The sequence below is a fragment of the Amblyomma americanum genome, chromosome 2 (genome assembly GCF_052857255.1).
Source record: "Amblyomma americanum isolate KBUSLIRL-KWMA chromosome 2, ASM5285725v1, whole genome shotgun sequence".
Classification (NCBI taxonomy): Eukaryota; Metazoa; Arthropoda; class Arachnida; order Ixodida; family Ixodidae; genus Amblyomma; species Amblyomma americanum.
The window spans coordinates 16,923,033-16,939,549 of NC_135498.1; the positions used below are offsets into that span (position 1 = coordinate 16,923,033).

The 16,517-nt window shown below is 48.2% G+C and overlaps 1 protein-coding gene across 5 annotated transcripts in view; it reads right to left on the reverse strand.

The window, feature by feature from the left end:
• The window catches only part of mtt (mangetout), a 28,558-nt gene extending 19,308 nt beyond the window's left edge, over positions 1-9,250 (reverse strand). For 3 of the 5 annotated variants that reach the window (XM_077653319.1, XM_077653322.1, XM_077653320.1), the window contains exons 1-5: positions 8,861-9,242; positions 7,480-7,637; positions 4,946-5,116; positions 3,613-3,757; positions 3,280-3,553 (exon numbers count right to left, since the gene is read on the reverse strand). In XM_077653319.1, coding sequence (XP_077509445.1) covers positions 3,280-3,553; positions 3,613-3,757; positions 4,946-5,116; positions 7,480-7,637; positions 8,861-9,233 — 1,121 coding nt within the window. In that variant the 5' untranslated portion in view covers positions 9,234-9,242. Of the gene's footprint in view, positions 1-3,279; positions 3,554-3,612; positions 3,758-4,945; positions 5,117-7,479; positions 7,638-8,860 lie in introns of all 5 variants that reach the window. The other 2 variants (XM_077653321.1, XM_077653323.1) reach the window with 2 other exon arrangements.
• Between the last annotated feature and the right edge of the window lie 7,267 nt (positions 9,251-16,517).

Below are 16,517 nucleotides of genomic sequence, written 5' to 3' on the forward strand. Positions count from 1 at the left end.
AAATTTCCTCTAAAGGTGGCATTAGCATATTTTGCAAGACCTGCGGTCTCAGCTGCTAAATGGCTCCAACTCTCAAGCGTGGCGCCCGCCTCAAACGCGCATTTGCTTGGGCCTGGGCGAGTTTTTGTTTTGTTTTGTTTTGCGTCCTTGAATTCTCCATGGCGAAATCAGCGCCCACTTTTTAAGCACCCTGCGTATGTTCGCCCAGCGGCGGCTATCGTGGGACTCATGCGACCCCTTTTCAATCAAGGCGCAACCGCGCCATTTCGGAAAAACCGCTTCGGTAAGACGGCTTTGCCTCTCAATGACTGTCGCTGCGGTGGTGCACCCTTTTCAGGCAAATGTGAACGGGATGGGAAACAGTTAAGTAGGAAACAAACCAAACGGTCTGTTTCGTTGCTTCATTATTTTCTTAATGCAGATGAAAAGAAAAGAATATTAGGTTGGGGCTCAGTAGGAGAAAGAGAGGGAGAAACGAGAAATTTTATTTAAATGTAGAAAAAAAGGAATTTATGCTAGAGAGCAAGCGCTAGAAAATGTCGTACCTACTGTGTAGATCGCTTGAAAAAGGGATTGAAAGTGATGGTGGGGAAAGCTGTGCGACATTAGCTATAGCGGCGGTGTACGCGAAAGGGAACCCGCGTTTCCTTTTAGTAATGTTTTCGTTCTTCACGCGACGCCGGAAAGCTCTGATTTCCGCCCCTTTTCGCTTGTCCAAGTGGACCGAGGCAAGGAGCCTCGTGGAGAAACTTGTTTTAAGTCAAAATCTGGAGTATGCTCGGTTGTCGCGCTATCTTAACTCTCCTCGTTAACCAACAGGTAGCGCTACTTGGAATAACAGCTGAAAATACGAAATTACAGTCATTATCAATTGCGCGTTGTCTTACGCTGAGCTGGTTTCACAAGAATGTTTATCAAACTAAAAGCGCCCTCAGCTGTGACACGAGCATGAACAGCAGTATAAATTTGCACTTATTCTTCATGAAAAGAAATAACTGAAAGTGCTGCAAAGGAAGTTGCCAAAGAAGAGTGTTCGCAAAGATTAGAAAAAAAAAACTCCAAAATGGGTACGAAGCTGCCGAAGAATCAAAGGAAAACTACGCGAGCGTCCAGAGGGGTAAATCTGCGAGAACATGGACAACATCTCGGCAAATTGGCAAACACTTTCACGGAAACGCCGCTCGTGGTTTCAGCTTTTTCGACGCTCGAAGCTAGGGGGAAAAAAAATTTTACAAGGGATGACGCCTCTGTGACGACCAATCGATCGCTAAACCCCGAGAGGAAAAAAAACAGCGGGAGTCTTGAGAAAACATAGCGTCGCTCGCGGTAAGTGCTGGATCAGCAAAGCTAACACTTCATAGAAAGTTCTTGCGCATCGGAACCATGAATGTCAACACATGCAGGCTTTCTTTTTTTTTTTTTTGCGGGATCCGTTAACTCGAGGGGAAAATTAAAATTGCGCTTTATGGACGCAAAGATGGAATGATGTTGCGGGAGAATCGTTGGACATGCTTAAAACGGGAGTTCGCACTTGTCGCTCGGGAAACTTGACAGTTTTAGTGCGTTTAACACTTGTGATCTTGTGTCCGGCCAGCTCTTTCTTCGCACATACTACTGGGACATTTTTAATAAAGTGCTTCTTCTATTTCAAAACGTGGACCGTCCTTGAATTTGCTGCCGGAGAGGACAATGAAAACAACATTTTAAGTGCTGCCGAGGGGGACTAGAGTTTGTAGTTTTGTTTGAAAACTCACTAGAAACGAGTTCATAGCAAATTTGGCTTGGCAGACTGCTTTTGCGCGTTTCTCCAGCCTGAACTTTTTTTTTGCTTTCTTCGTTTGTATAATTTACAATTTGCAGGCCACTTTCGTGATATAAGAGTGCCAAAAACGTTAACGTGCGTGTCCACAGTCCACAAAAGAAGCAGTTATGGAAGCAGGCTTCATGCGCCTGTACTGCCGAACTTAACACGAGTGAATTGTGGGGAACTGCAGAGACCGAAAGTCGTTCAGCAGCAGGCATCTCATCCTCGACAGCTGAAATTTGGATGCATTTGCTATCCCAACGTAAGCACTGAATTCAGGACGTTTATTTCAAGAACCCACACTCCGGAACGCGCAAGATAAATGAAAGCTGCAAATAATTATTTATCTTTTATAAATTAATTTTTACATACTGCAGTTTCGCATGTGGCTATGGCAGGAGTAGATCAGACAGTACTGTGCTGCAAGACAGCTGCCGACTTCTCGCTTCTTTTTGACCATCCGTTGGAACAAGATAAATGAGCAGTGAATTAAAGAGCAATTTTCGCTTTGCGAATATTGTGGAGCGCGGAGTATTTCGGTTTTAATTTTACAGATGACTACTGGGCGCCACCGTTGTTTGCACGATTCGAAAAACTGAGGAAATAAAAACGTTACACCTCTGCTGGCGGACTGCGTTCGCAACTCGTGTAGACCTGCTTAACGCCTCGGCGTTATGAAGATATGGGGACGCTGCGTGGGCAGCGTCCCTATCAGTGTGTCCTTTAATACAAATCGCAGACTGACGTGTAGCCTATCACATCAGGCCCCCCCCCCTCTCCACACATCTCACACACCCCCTGAGGTGAAATCACATCAAAGCATAGAAATGTTACAGGACAGATCCTCATCGGTCACATGACCGTCATGTGACTCATTAATGTCATGTGACCCATTGATTGCCAATGGGTAATGTGTCCGAAGTCAGTTTTTTTTTTGCAGAGTCCAATGTACACTGGACTGGCTTGATGTTGAAGAGGGGCAAGCAAAAAGCCTAAAAAAAAAGCTTGAAAAGGCATGCATCCCGCTGTTGATGGGAGAGCGACGCAGAGCCGACATAATCAAGCGCGTGAAAATTGTAAAAACAAGCGAAAATTAAAAAGAAGTCAGCAAAAATAAACTTAGGACAATTACATTTTCACTTCGAAAGAAAAAATAAAGATATATCAAGACAATAATTACAATCTAAGGAGCACAAGAGCAAAACAAGAGGCGAAAGAGGTAGTTACAACGTAAGCTTATGCCCGTAGATTTACATAAAAATACTAACTAGATTCCAATAAAACCTACAGATTCTGTTAAACCCCGTTACACATGCAATGACCTCCATAACAGCTGACGCTGGCACCCGACTCCGTAACGGAAACACCCTTTCATCTTTTTTTTTCCTTCTTTGACGTCACCTTCCTTCCCATGCACAAAAGGCCCACACGGCGTCAAAGAAGCAGATATTGTGCGCATTCGCATCGATACCAACCGGAAGAAGTGCTCCCAGAACTCGATGAACCACGGGTTCCGGCGGTTGGTCTCCGGGGTGAGGGCGCGGAAGTACTGGTCGAAGCCCTCGACCTCGTGGGCGCGCGGCTGTACGGATAGCGTGCCCTCGACCTGCGGCTCGTTGCCGTCAGAGACGAGCTCGCGCGCGCTCCATCCGTCGCTGCCGATCCAGGCGAAGTGGCCCGTGGCGTTGTTGCGCCGCACGGCGCGCATCACGCCCGCCACCTCCTGGTCCGAGCCGAACACGATCACGCCTGCGCCGAGCGTCGCGAGCTGAGCTGCGCACGGGCGCGCACTGCGCGCGTGCACGTACCTCGGGCGCGCTGCTTGGAGCGAAGGTTCTGTATGATGGTGTCGTACGTTCCCTCGGCGGCCACGCCTGAGTCCTTGGTCAGCTTCTCCTTGACCGCGATGCAGATGTTCTGGCTGCGTAGCTGTTCTTCCAATTCGTTGAATGCCTGCAAAGAGGGGTGCACGTTTCGGCCTCGCAGATCGCAGCTCACAGACAACTTGTGTTCTTACACGGGTAAGCACACCCCTCCATGCGCCGCCGTGGTGGCTCGGTGGTTATGGAGCTCGGCTCCTGACCCGAAAGACGTGGGTTCGATCCTAGCTGTGGCGGTCGAATTTCGATGGAGGCGAAATTCTAGAGGCCCGTGTGCTGTGCGATGTCAGTGCACGTAACAGAACCCCAGGTGGTCGAAATTTCCGGGGCCCTTCACTACGGCGTCCCTCATAGCTTGAGTCGCTTTGGGACGTTAAAACCCCATAAACCAAACCAAACCAAGCTTCCCCGCGCACGCAATATATACAGACGCTTAAAGAGCGAAGCTGCAATGTCATGGAATATGATAAAAGCGAGAACACTGAAGATAAGAACTGCATCGCTGAAAACGAAGAAAACATTTATGACAACTGTGTCAGATTCGAGCCAGTGTAACTTTTGTTCTGAGCAGAGCAAGACCCTTAAGGGTGCAAATACTCATTAGCCTCTACCAACGCGTTGTTGCTTGGCTACAAAGCGGGAAACGCATATTGCGAAAGCCGCATAGTTTTCTTTGCGGCCTCGCCTTGTTGATTGTACGCCAACCCGGTACGCCGGTAGACTGACTGCCTCGGAGAGGCCTTGGGTGAAATTTCTCTTCAACTGTGGAGATTCGAATAACAGTACCTCTTGCTGGGCTAGTTGGTGTAACATTGTGTAACAAAAGATAAAAAAAACAGCACTAATTTTGACACAAACCACACAGAAAGTCCAGACAGGACGGGCGCTGTCCGTCCTGTCTGGCCTTTCTGTGTGGTTTGTGTCAAAATTAGCGCTGTTTTTTATCTTTGGTTACACAGATTCGAATAAGTTGCATGGCTTCCCTTTGCAACCGCCTGGCAGCGATGTAATGGATGTGCGTTAGTGAGCAATAAATTCCTTAATTGAAAGCTACCAGACTTTGAGCAATTCTTACAAATATGTTGGAGAGTTGGGCATACTTTTCGACTGCGGATCAGGGATGACGTGCAGAGCGGGTTGGGGCAAATTTAGAATTAGTTACTTGAACATTATAGAGTCGCAGGCAGTGCGTATGCAGCGTGATGGATGCGGAGCTTCCTGTACACTGCCTATAGAAGGATGCAAATGGAGGTATTCGCACCTTGAGCCCGTAGTTGGACTCTTCGTAGAGGATGGACACATAGGTCCACTTGAGCAGCTTGACGATCTCGACCATGGCGTGCGCCTGGTTCTTGTCCGAAGGCACCGTGCGCAGGAAGAACTCGAAGCGCTGCTTGTTGCTCAGCTCGGGGCTCGTGGAGAAGAAGCTCACCTGCAGCGGCCGCGCAGCGCCACCTTTTGTTACAGAGTGAAACCTTGTGGAGAAGCGAACATGGCACCAACGCGTGCAGACTCTGTCGAGAAAGTTTTGTTCTTTTTGACGTAGAGGGCGATACAATTGCATTTCCATGCCCGATGAAGTCTCGCACCAATCGTTTCTTCGATTGTTACCACTCCAACTGAATCGGGGTGTACTGATGCTGATGATTGGGAAATCATAAAGAGCTCACATGTTTCATGTCGCAAACCAAATTTAACCAAGTGGAGCAACTTGTTCCTTGCATGTGTTAGCGTGCTTCTGCCATAGCGCGGATATTCATTTCGTTTCTTTAATCCTTCTTGAAACCAAAAAGACAACATGGTGCATTTGCCATCGTTAACTGTCTTTAACGAACTGCCGCGTTTCTTATGTAAAACCCCTGTTAAGTTCCCTTCGTTTAATGTGGTGGAAACTGGAAACTGCGTTTCTGTCGCAGAAATTTGTCGCCGCCTCGCAGCTCGCGCGCAGTTCTAACGGTATCGACAGACACGACTTCCATAAGGCGAGCGCGCTAAACGACTTGCCCGACGCAGCGTTCCCCCGAGGCTGTAATAGGCTAATTTCCTGCGCGGATCGATTGCCTCCATATTCTGTACTGACGATGCTACATCGGGCTGCGAGACGCGCTTTGCTGCCTCGACATTTTTGTCTTGTTATGTGTGTGCCGGCTGCTATGACTGCAGTGGCTATAAATTTCACTGCCTCATACGGGCGTCGAGCGGTGTAATACATGCACATACCCTCAGGCGAGTGCCAAACACTTTCCTTGTTAATGTTTTTGTTCAGTGTGTATGCGTATTTCAAGACTTAATAAAAGAGATGTCGGTCAATGGTTTGTAACCTGAGGAGGTCTCCGTTTAGATTTCTGATGATCATGCACTTAGCTGTAACTCCAACTTAATCTCACAGACCGAGGAAACGTTGAGACTTCAATCGGCTTGAGATTTGTCTCAAGGGAAATTCTTTCAGCTCCATGTTACGCGTATAAGTGCACCTGACTCCCAGTGTTGTCGACAGAGTTCATTCTTTTAACCCCGTTTTCATACCTCATGCGTTTTTCTCTGTGGTTTGATTTCAGACAACATTTAGTATAATAAGGCCGGCGAGTTACGGTCAGTAACGTCATGCTGTCTAGGATTAATCCTAAGTTAAATGTGCTCAAACAAACACTGAGCACATATTGAACTTCGCCTGTATCGGTGTATTATTGCACTTTAATGATAAATCGACTAGTCTCAATAAATCCCAAGCTTTCATGAGCTAGAAAAAAAAATAAACACACGTATCGCCACTATCGGCCATTTTCTCAAGCAAACTGTGGTGACGTCAAGACTGATTTTATACGTGTATCTTTGAGGTCAGGCTACATCGCCATTCACTTGAAAACGGTGATCACGGAGTCTTTTTCATAATCTTGCGAGCCTGAATCAAGTGGAGAGAGAGGCTATGAAGACGACCGGCTAGAAGTTACCTCTGCACCTACACCCCCATCCCTATTCCTAATTCCCCAACATCGACCGAGTGCCATCCCTCCCTTGCAATAAAGGCTTTTTTCATTCATTCATTCTTAAATAGGATTTTTTTATCAATCAATGCGTCTTTTGTAACCGCCCAAACGTCAGCATGGCCAGAGAGAGTAAAAGAACTTATGTTTGCTGTAAAGAAAGATTAGATAAAATTGTTCTTAGTGTTCATTAACAACAAGCCAGCACAATCCAGACACTTCGTTTTTAGAGTGCACTCAAAATGCATTCATCCTGCATATCAACCAAGCGCACCTGCGCGGTCGTTTACATTGGATTACGATGTCGTTCACATCGCGAGAACGGAAGTACACCAACCCATGATGAGATTTTAACCATTGTTCCGCCTGGCGCACTTTTGTTCCTAACGCTTAAATAAAAGATTGCGCTACTTACCAGGTGACAGCTAGTAACTGCTTGTCGCATGCATTGCTTGGTTCTTATTAACATTACGCAGTAATCGTCATGCAGGCAATCGTTACCTATATTGAGAACTAGCACACATATACGCTTTCGTAGTTGGCAATTACATATATATGGTGTCCGAAGGTGGTGCATATTGCATTATTTGCCACATCCAGAAATAAAACAACTGCATGCATTTATTATCACGGGTCTCCAGGCACCGATGGCACAACGCACACACATAGCCTGCATAAATGCAATCAGCACTGCCTCGCTTCAACAACGGTTGCTTTATCGACAACATATTCAATCGGATAGATCGATTATAGGAGAGCGTCAGGGTGCAGTCTTCGATGTTTCTGGGGGTGTAAATTAAAGGCGACGCACCTGTGGGATCTTGAAGAGTCGCAGCAGGTTGGCCACCTGGATGGACGTGACCGACGAAGCTGCGCCCAGCACGCCCGAAATGACGGTCTGCTTGACGCGCTCGGGGCTCGACCCGTCCGGGCAGCGGTAGGCGCCGTCGTCAATGTTGCCCATAGAGCCTGCGCCACGCACCACAGACACACGCACACACACCGGCTCTGACCACTCCGCACCGCGCCACGCCACTTCACGCGTACAACAGGGCCGCTGATGATGGCCGCGAAATCCCGAAAGCTGCTTTCACATCGAAGTGGGGGTGTGCGATGGTGCCGACGGGGGCTACACCAAATACGGAGCTGCTCTTGAAGCGGCAGAATGGAATTGCACGATTGCAGAACATCGAGCATTCGAGAGGACGGACATTTTTTTTTATGTATGTGTGTGCGCGTTTCAACTGCGCACGTAGTCGTAGGTGGAAAAAAGAAACTCATATCTGCGCTTGTGTGGCTTAATAGCGCCATAATGATATGCCACGCCACATTGGTATGCAATTCTAGTCGCCTTTATCTATGCTGTTTATGATGTCATAAAAAAAAATCTTGCCGCTTTGTTTCACCGCAGTGCACCAGTGTGGCCCTCGTTTGCACCACCGGACCCCTGCTCACGCTTTCGTTAACAAATACGCTAATAAGCGCTTAGGAGGTTAACTACGCAAAACTGTGTTAGACAAGGATACCTCAAAAATTTCACTGCAAACAACTGGCCGTGACCTGTCACGTGCCCTCCTGATTGGAGCGCTATAGCTCGCTTTGGAGCCGCATCAAGACCGCAGCGAAACCTGAGCTCCTTCTCTGCGCGGTATTCCGAGGGCACTGCCGGCCCGCCAGTCGCTCACGGCGCGCAAACTTGTAGCGCTCCGAATCGCACACCTGTTGCGGCACGACCAAGCAACACACCCACGCCGCTACCACCGTGAGTCTAGCTGCAGTTTCGGCTAGTGTACCCGCTCTTCGCGCCGAAGAGAGTGCCGCATGCGGTGTCAGCCGCACGCTCTGCGGCAATTCGCGCGCATTCATCGGCTCATTTTTTTCGCGAATGCCGAAGGACTGCGGCAGAGCCGTCTCTGGCGGCGAGTGTCATCCGGCAAGGTACGCACAGTGCCGACACACTCGTGTCACGAGCGCCATCGCCGCGCGAGGGGAGGGCAGCGGCAATGCGGGCATGGCGCAGAGGCCGCGCCGGCGTGTGTGGCTATCGATCGATGGCGGAGGCCGGCGCTCGCCCGGACGAGGTGCGCCTTCGTGCGGCCGCGACGCAGATGCCACGAAGGCAAACCTAGCCCAAGCGAGAGCGCGGCCGTACCCGGCGCTTTCGGCGGCTGCGGTGGAGAGGGGCTGCTCACCCTTGATGAAGTCGACGGCCAGCTCGAGCCCGTAGGTGTCCTTGTCGCAGTCGTCGAGCACGTAGGCGCCCAGCGCGAAGGGGAACAGATCCGGCTGCCGGTTGACCCAATCCAACGTGAAGAGCATGCACTCGAGTGCCTGGATGCCGCCCTGCGGCATGATCTTCCCGCACGTGAGCTGGTCCTCTCGCTCGTGCACCATCATGAGGCCTCCGAGGACCACGTCTCCCTCGAGCACGGCAGCGCGCTTGACGGGCCACACGGGCACGCGCACCTCCGCCGGCTTGTCCAGGTCCGCGCAGCCGGCCGGCGGCGGCTGCCGCGCCAGCAGCAGCAGCTGCAGCACCGGCGCCAGCAGCACGACCCGCGCCATGCGCGCCGCTGCTCTGCTGCCCCGACTGGCGCAGGGCGCCGCCGCCCGGCAGCGGTGGCAGGCGCCACGCCATCGCGCGGCGGCGCGCTCCGGAGGAGGATCGCGGGCATCCCTCCTCCCGCGCCTCTCGTGACGACGGCCTCCACAGGTCGGCTCCACTGCGCGATCTCCCCGCCGCCGCAGATCGGTATGGATCGCGCTCTCGCCGGTGATATGCCGCGCCGCTGACACGACTCGCACCGGGCGCGAAGAAGAGGCCTGGGAGGCGCTGCGGCACGCACAGGGGCCCACAGTGCGTCGCGCTTTATACGGGGGGTACCGCAGCGATCTCCCGCAAGCGCGAGTATGGCGTGGCGTGAAATAGTTGAAGCAGTCATAGGAGCGCTAGTTATAATGTATGAATTTCTCGCCGCGGATTTTTCGATGGAAAACATTTGTCGAGCCTGTCTTAGCGCTTTTGTAATGTCCACTGCAGCTTCGATGGGATACAGTGTTATCCAAGGGGGCCTCAAGGAAGAAGAGGGAGATAAAGAATAAGATTGTTAAGCTAGAATACCCGCCGTATATGTCAGCTCCCGTTTTAACTAGTTTATATACCACAATATCAAGGAGTCGTAGAAAGCACATTACCTCTACATGATACTTGATAATGTTCTCACATTCCAAACAGTGCAGGAGGGGTGGGGGGCACTTTCTCAATATTTTTTCCAGAGAAGGCAACACCCCCTGTCTCGAAGTACTTGCGCTCAGATTAAATTTCTGACAAACGCTCCAATTCTAGGACATTATTAATATAAACAACAGTGAGGCTAAGTCAGTTGTTTTCGTAGCCAGTCCTAAAGCATTTGATTTGAGCAGCCTAAACTAATTTTTTCCCAGCAGAAGCCGCTGATTTACTAACCCCTGTTCATGAGCATAATTTGCTCACTTGAAACAAACTACGCGGAGAATTGTTTAAAGCAGTCGATCGTTCCTCGTTTGTCTATATTTATAAAGTTGCCCACTTCAATTTAAGTCTTATATGCAGTAAAAAAACACACCTTTGAACAGTGAAAAACAAGAAAAATGGAAAGAAATATTCAAATAACAATCGAATATATAAATAAATAAAGCAAACTCGAAGTTTTGCCCCTCTTCAAAAAAGAAGTTCCGGAGTCCCTGCTATTAATTCACATTTATGTCCTTACATGTGCTCTTAATGGTTCTACCTTGTACGTTAATCTCCCTCCAACAATTTCTCTTGCAGTGGTCGTATGGGGTGCTTAACGTCCCGAGGCGACACATACATGAGGGACACAGTAGTGGAGAGATTTGGATTAATTTATACCGCCTGAGGCCCTTTAAAATGAGCTGACATCGCACAAGACACGGGTGTTTTGGTATTTCGCTTCCACCCTACGTTCGCCCGGGGCGGGATTCGATTCCGCAACCTCGTAATCAGCAGAGGAACGTCAAAGCCACTAAGTAACCGCGGCGTGTACAGATCCCTTATTGCAGGTGCAACCCTTACAAAATTTTCTTTAGACAGTCTATATACTGTCCATAGACTTCTGTCTATTATTTCTATAGATTTTTTATAGATAAATTTTATAGACTAGTCCATAGGCAATACAAATCCTATAGGCAGTGTATAAACAATATATAGATCTATGGCCATACACTTTAATCGACTTTTATAGACAGTCTAATGACAAAAGTAACTATGTACAGGACGGTAATAGATACTACAAGAAGTCTATAGACACTCTATATATAGATCATTTTCATAAGGGCTAGCGCCCGCGACTCCCTCTTAAAGCTGATTATATTGACCGCCTTCGGGGCATGCTTACAATATGTGCTCATTTACTCTTTCGGTTTAAAATGGCTGCATAAGTGAAAAAAAAAACGGGATAAATCGATCTGTTTGGACTCGAACTAGAGTAATTAGTAATGATCTCCTTGCTTTGAAATGTCCTTCTTACCAGCACGAGGCTCATGCATGCGCACAGTTACTGAATGCCAGTCGAAGCAAGTACTGCTCCAAGGTTATTCGAGTGGAGGAACAGAGCCGCACTGGTGGAGCTCCGATGGCGCGAGCGTGGCCTAAGCACCGCCGCACTTGCGGATGGCTTCGCGATGCGGCGAGGAACTCACAACGAATGTACTTTTCAACCTGTCGTTAATGTCGATTATCAGGAATCCAGTTGTATGGTATTTCCCATACTTGTATAATTTCTCTAGCGCCCTAGAAGGATGGAGTATTTATCTTGGCAAAACTTTAGGTACACATGTCCAGCAATTTCGGACAAAAATTTTGATAACTGGAAAATCGTAAGATACTTTTACGGTAATATTGAAGGTAACGGCCCATTCTTCTGATATGTAGCAAAGTTTTCTTTTTAAAGTGTTTCATCGGTCGCATCGAACAGTTAAGACTCCCATAGAAAACCAATGTGCCTTTGAGGATAGCAAAAACGTTAATAGAAAAAAAAATTCAAGACTGCCGTCCGGTGATCCGCAGATATGTTGATTGTTATGGAAAAATCTTACATTATATTAAAAAATATTGAGTTCATAAATGGTTTCCTGCTCAAAAATGGTTTTGTCCAGAATTGCTGGGTTTAGGTACGTTTTTTTTTTCTTTCAACCATACGCTTTCCTAGTGCCCCCACTGCGAACTGCACCTGCTGTAGTGCACTGCGTCGAGCGAAAGAGCATTGCAGGAAGCACGCTTGAAAGCAATTAAATTTCTATTGACCGACACTGGGGGTGGCTTGGCGTAACCACAAGTGGTCAGCTTCCTGATGGTCAGCGGTTGCTGAGCACTCAGCCCGGCCTATTGTGTTTCAATCCCGGCACGCAAATATGATAGAAAGCTCTGCCGGCCTATTCAGTTGGCTTCCGTGTGGAGCACAACTGGCAGCAGGCCAGAAAAAGTCCGCTGTATTTTATACGACCACGCCGCAAGGGAACCATTAATCGATGCTTATCCGTGGCGTGAGGCCCTTTTGGGGTCTGCTGGAGGCACCCACAGCAGCCTGGACATTCGGGGAGATTTATTTTAAGGAAGAAAGCGGCACAGTATGCCTGGCTCAATACGTAGAGTTTCTCAAGGTGACCTAGAGGGAAGGCTGTTGCTGCGATAGTTCATCCCCAATGGAGGGGCGAAGGAATGCCGGGAAAATGAGCTTTCGTATTTGAATTGGCTGTTGTTTTGCATGGAACGTGGATTCAGACGTCACATTATGACGTTTCTCAAGGCAAACCTCGAAAAAATGGTATAAAATTTTACATACCAGCCCCAGCATTCGCGTTAAATTCATTGAAGATAGAAAAAAACTCCCTATTAAATTAATGTCAACTGCCCGCAGAGGAGAACACCGCGCTGCAGCTACCGATTGAGAGACAGAGCCCACGTTATCAGGCCAACACTAGCCAAGCTAAAGAGGAAACCTCATCTCTCCTGCATTTGCACGATTGGTGAAGTGCTCTTTAAGAAACTCGCATAGACGGTGGCGCCTGTTTTCCTTTAGGTAATATTGAGAAACTGAGAAGTGGACTATGAACAATCATTTCATCGGAAACCTCTGCGACCACCTCATAGAAACGGGTCTTCACTCCTTCTTCTAACTTTCTATCTCCTGCCTTTCTTCCCCCTTTCTCAACTTATGCCCCAGGGCACACTTATCGAATAAAAGAAAAAGAAACTTCAAGGCTCAATGGATAATGCGTCAGGACACCAAGCATCGTGATCACCATCAGGTCCTATACTGCTGGACAAATGCCGCTTCTAGTGATTGGCGAGTCCTGCGCTGCGCAAGCTGTGGCAACCCTAACTCAGCATCTCCTTTCCTGACTTCTAACCACTCCGCGTTAATAGTTCCTTCTCTTGGAGTACACTCTGGCACCGCAACAGACTATCGGGCATCTTGCCTTCGCGTTACTTGTCCTGCCTATGCCCATTCTATTTTCTTATATCAGCCAGTATAACGTTAACTTCAGTTTGACTCCTAATCTAAGTTTGTATTTTCCTGTACATGGACGTTACCATTATCATTTTCTTTTCTACAGCTCGCTTCGATGTTCCTAAACTAATTTGAAGCCTTTATGTTAGCCACCAAGTTTTCCTCCCATTGATGAGCACCGGCGAGATGCAAATGCTCCACACGAGGCACAGCCCTGTATTTTTCGTTACCTCGCAGGGCCGCGTCACATGGCGAAGCTGTAACGCAAGTAGGCTGCGTAATTGTGAGGTGCCAGCGCGGCAGCGCCATTGTCATGCAATGAGGGCCTCCCCGCCAGCGGCTCAGCTAATATGGGCGCGTGAGCAGGTGCCGCAAAAGTTCCGCCTCATTTTCAACGCAGAAATTCATTCTTGGGCTCTACTTTGTAACTCTCGCTCAGCGAAAAGTGCTAGTGTGCGTGCGTGCAAGTGGCTGTATGAAGGAAGGAGAGGGAAGTTCACGGGCCTGTAGACTGGCATCAGGTAGAATATACCGTCACTGTACGGAGACGAAAGAAACAGGGGAAGAAAGAATATGTGGGAAGAATAGACGCGGCTCGCAGCCACCTGCTGCTGCGACCGGCTATGTCTCGTCCAAGTCCATTGTTTCACGCAGGCGAAAGTTAAGAGAAGAATATGCGTAACACGTGTGATACATAAGTTTGCGACCCCGGAGTATCGTAGCATTGAATATTCTTTGCGCCTAAGTATACTTTATGGCCTTCCAATTGTGTGGCGGTGTTACGCTGACAAAGTGTCCTAGTACGAAGACAGTTCCTTTGCTTCGGAACAGTGCATGAATATGGCAGGTTTTATTTCAGGTACCTGTGTTTAAAATAACATCAAAATGATGTTTGCTTAAGACTGAAGTCACTATCCAATAATTACAGCCAGGCTAAAGGGACATTTGTCTTCTCAGAACTTCCTCGGCTTGCCTTATCGCATCCGTGCACGGTCATTCGCAATGTCTCCACGGGAATAACACGTAGCCTCCGCTGCAAGGCAATATAAGCCGATTTGCGGAAACTGCGAAATGAGGTTCGCGGAGACTGGCAGTGCGTTGCACGCAGGTGAAAAGTCGAACAATAAACCGAAAACGTACTACGTAAGTGTGACGCAGCAAACGTACCAGGCCCGTGAGCGCAGCAGTACAAGGCAAATGCATGCAAAGACACGTGAGGAAATGGAAAAAAATTAGGTTGTGTGGTTCCATGCCAGTTCACTGTATTCCGACAGTCAGCGCTTCTTTCACTAAGCGCTTGCCGATTCCGCCCCTTCTGTGTGCGTGTGTGTGTACGTGCGTGTCTGTGTGCAAAATTCGAACGTTTTAAACGATTTATTATTCATTCACTACCGCGGGTATGCTTTCTTCGGCAAAAAAACAAAAACAAACAAACACGGAAGCGAAATGCCGCGAGTGCACTTCCGCGAGCGCCGAAAAGTAGCTCTGGCGTGTTGTCAGTGTCAAAGCTGTCCTGTGGACTGTCTCTTTGTCCGGTGTCTCCGCAGCACAAGTTTCGTGATATTGTAAAGACGCATGTCCGTGTACACTTCCTGAATACAACATAAACAGCTTTTTAGACGTCACGGATAGCTTCAACCAGTAATTATGAGAAAGTATCCCGATGAACTCAGGGACTATTTTGGAGGAGGCAGTGGTTCCATTATGGTAAAGCTTACCCATAGGAGTGAACATAGACAGTGACCTGAAAAAAATATCTTGGCTTCCTAGAGGCGATTTCACACAAGAAACGCACGTTCTATTGAGCTGTAAATTGCGTAACGAGTCTCATACTCGGAACATTGGTTCACTGGTTTAAGAACCAGAGAGCAGTGCGAGTTTGGGCTCGAAGCAGCTATCGTAGTGCAGAAGACGAGGACGTAACAGACAGGCACGTGGAGAACGCTAAAAAATGCATGGAAACGTCCTTCAGGGGAAAGTTTTGATATCTTTGGTTATAGGAGTTTCGGCCTCGGATCACAACCCGTGTAAATCGTATCCTTGTGTGACTCGATAAAGTGTGCAGTGTCTTGACCACTTAACACTCGACTCGGCAGTGTTGAAGCCATTATTCGGAAAGAAAAATCCAGGGGACGCAACCATTCGCATAATCGCAGTGTGGGCATAAATGGGACCCTGGCTGCATTGGCTAGAAAAAGAAAACAATATAGTCGGCAGCAGCAATTCACGTGAGGTGGCGCTACACTAAATTTCTCGCTGAGCACGCGCATCCCGTAAACATTAGCTTGTGACTGTACATCACGCTTCCGGCAGCGCAACTAGTGTTTTCTGCCCTGTTCTACGTCTGTGGTAGATATTATTTGTTTTTTTTACTGTTCAAAGCGTCCGCGGAACGTTTGAAGTTTTTTGTTGGGACCTGTTTGTCATGAGAAACCCACCGGTTTTTCCAATGGATGCAAAACGTTCGTCGATACGTTGGTCGATTTTCCGAGAGAAAATGCGCTTGGGAAAGGTGCCACCTGGTCTCTCAGATCAAACCACTCGCATGTTTTACATTTGACTGCTGCGCTAGCAGAGGAAGAGGTGCCTGTTTTCACACCGTGACTAAATATTTTATCTGGAAAGCCCCGCTTCCCCTTCCTCCTGCTGGTAACGGGAAATATAAATGATAGTAAAGAAAGGAAAAAAAAAGCAGTGTTTAAACAGCACCTCCGAGGAAGGCAACAGATAAGGAAGGCATCCTTATCTACAACTATCCATTGGTATTCTCAACGGCTGGTAACATTCCGGCTGTGATTTTGTACGTTTAGTACGACTAGAGGTAAGCGCCAACAGTCGTCAAGGCATGCGCTGGTCAGACTCCCAATATGCAATGGGGGAGCAAATACTTTCACAGGGCTCGAGAAATATGTTGGATTGTTGAGCTAGTTAGTGAATGATCACTTAAACTAGCAGCAGAGGAGAACCAGACACAGGGAAGAAACACACAAACGTGGATGAGGCAGCCTCATCCACGTCTGTGTGTTTCTTCCTTGTGTCTGGTTCTCCTCTGCTGATGGCTAAGTGCTTGAGAAATAGCGAACACACACAAAAAAACTCAGTAACACGTAGTTAGATTATGCATTGGCAATGCTATATCATTAAAAGCTGTTGCTTCCTTTGCTGCAAGTGACGCCACTTCCGGTCTCGTAAAGTAATTGTAACGTCCCCCTCCTTGTCATGTGGTTTGAGTTGACGAGAGACGTCATTGTGACGTCACACATCGTCGACCAATCAGATGGTTTTACGACACACGACGCCGCTTTTATTCTCTGATGGGGCTTCTAATGCCATTGCA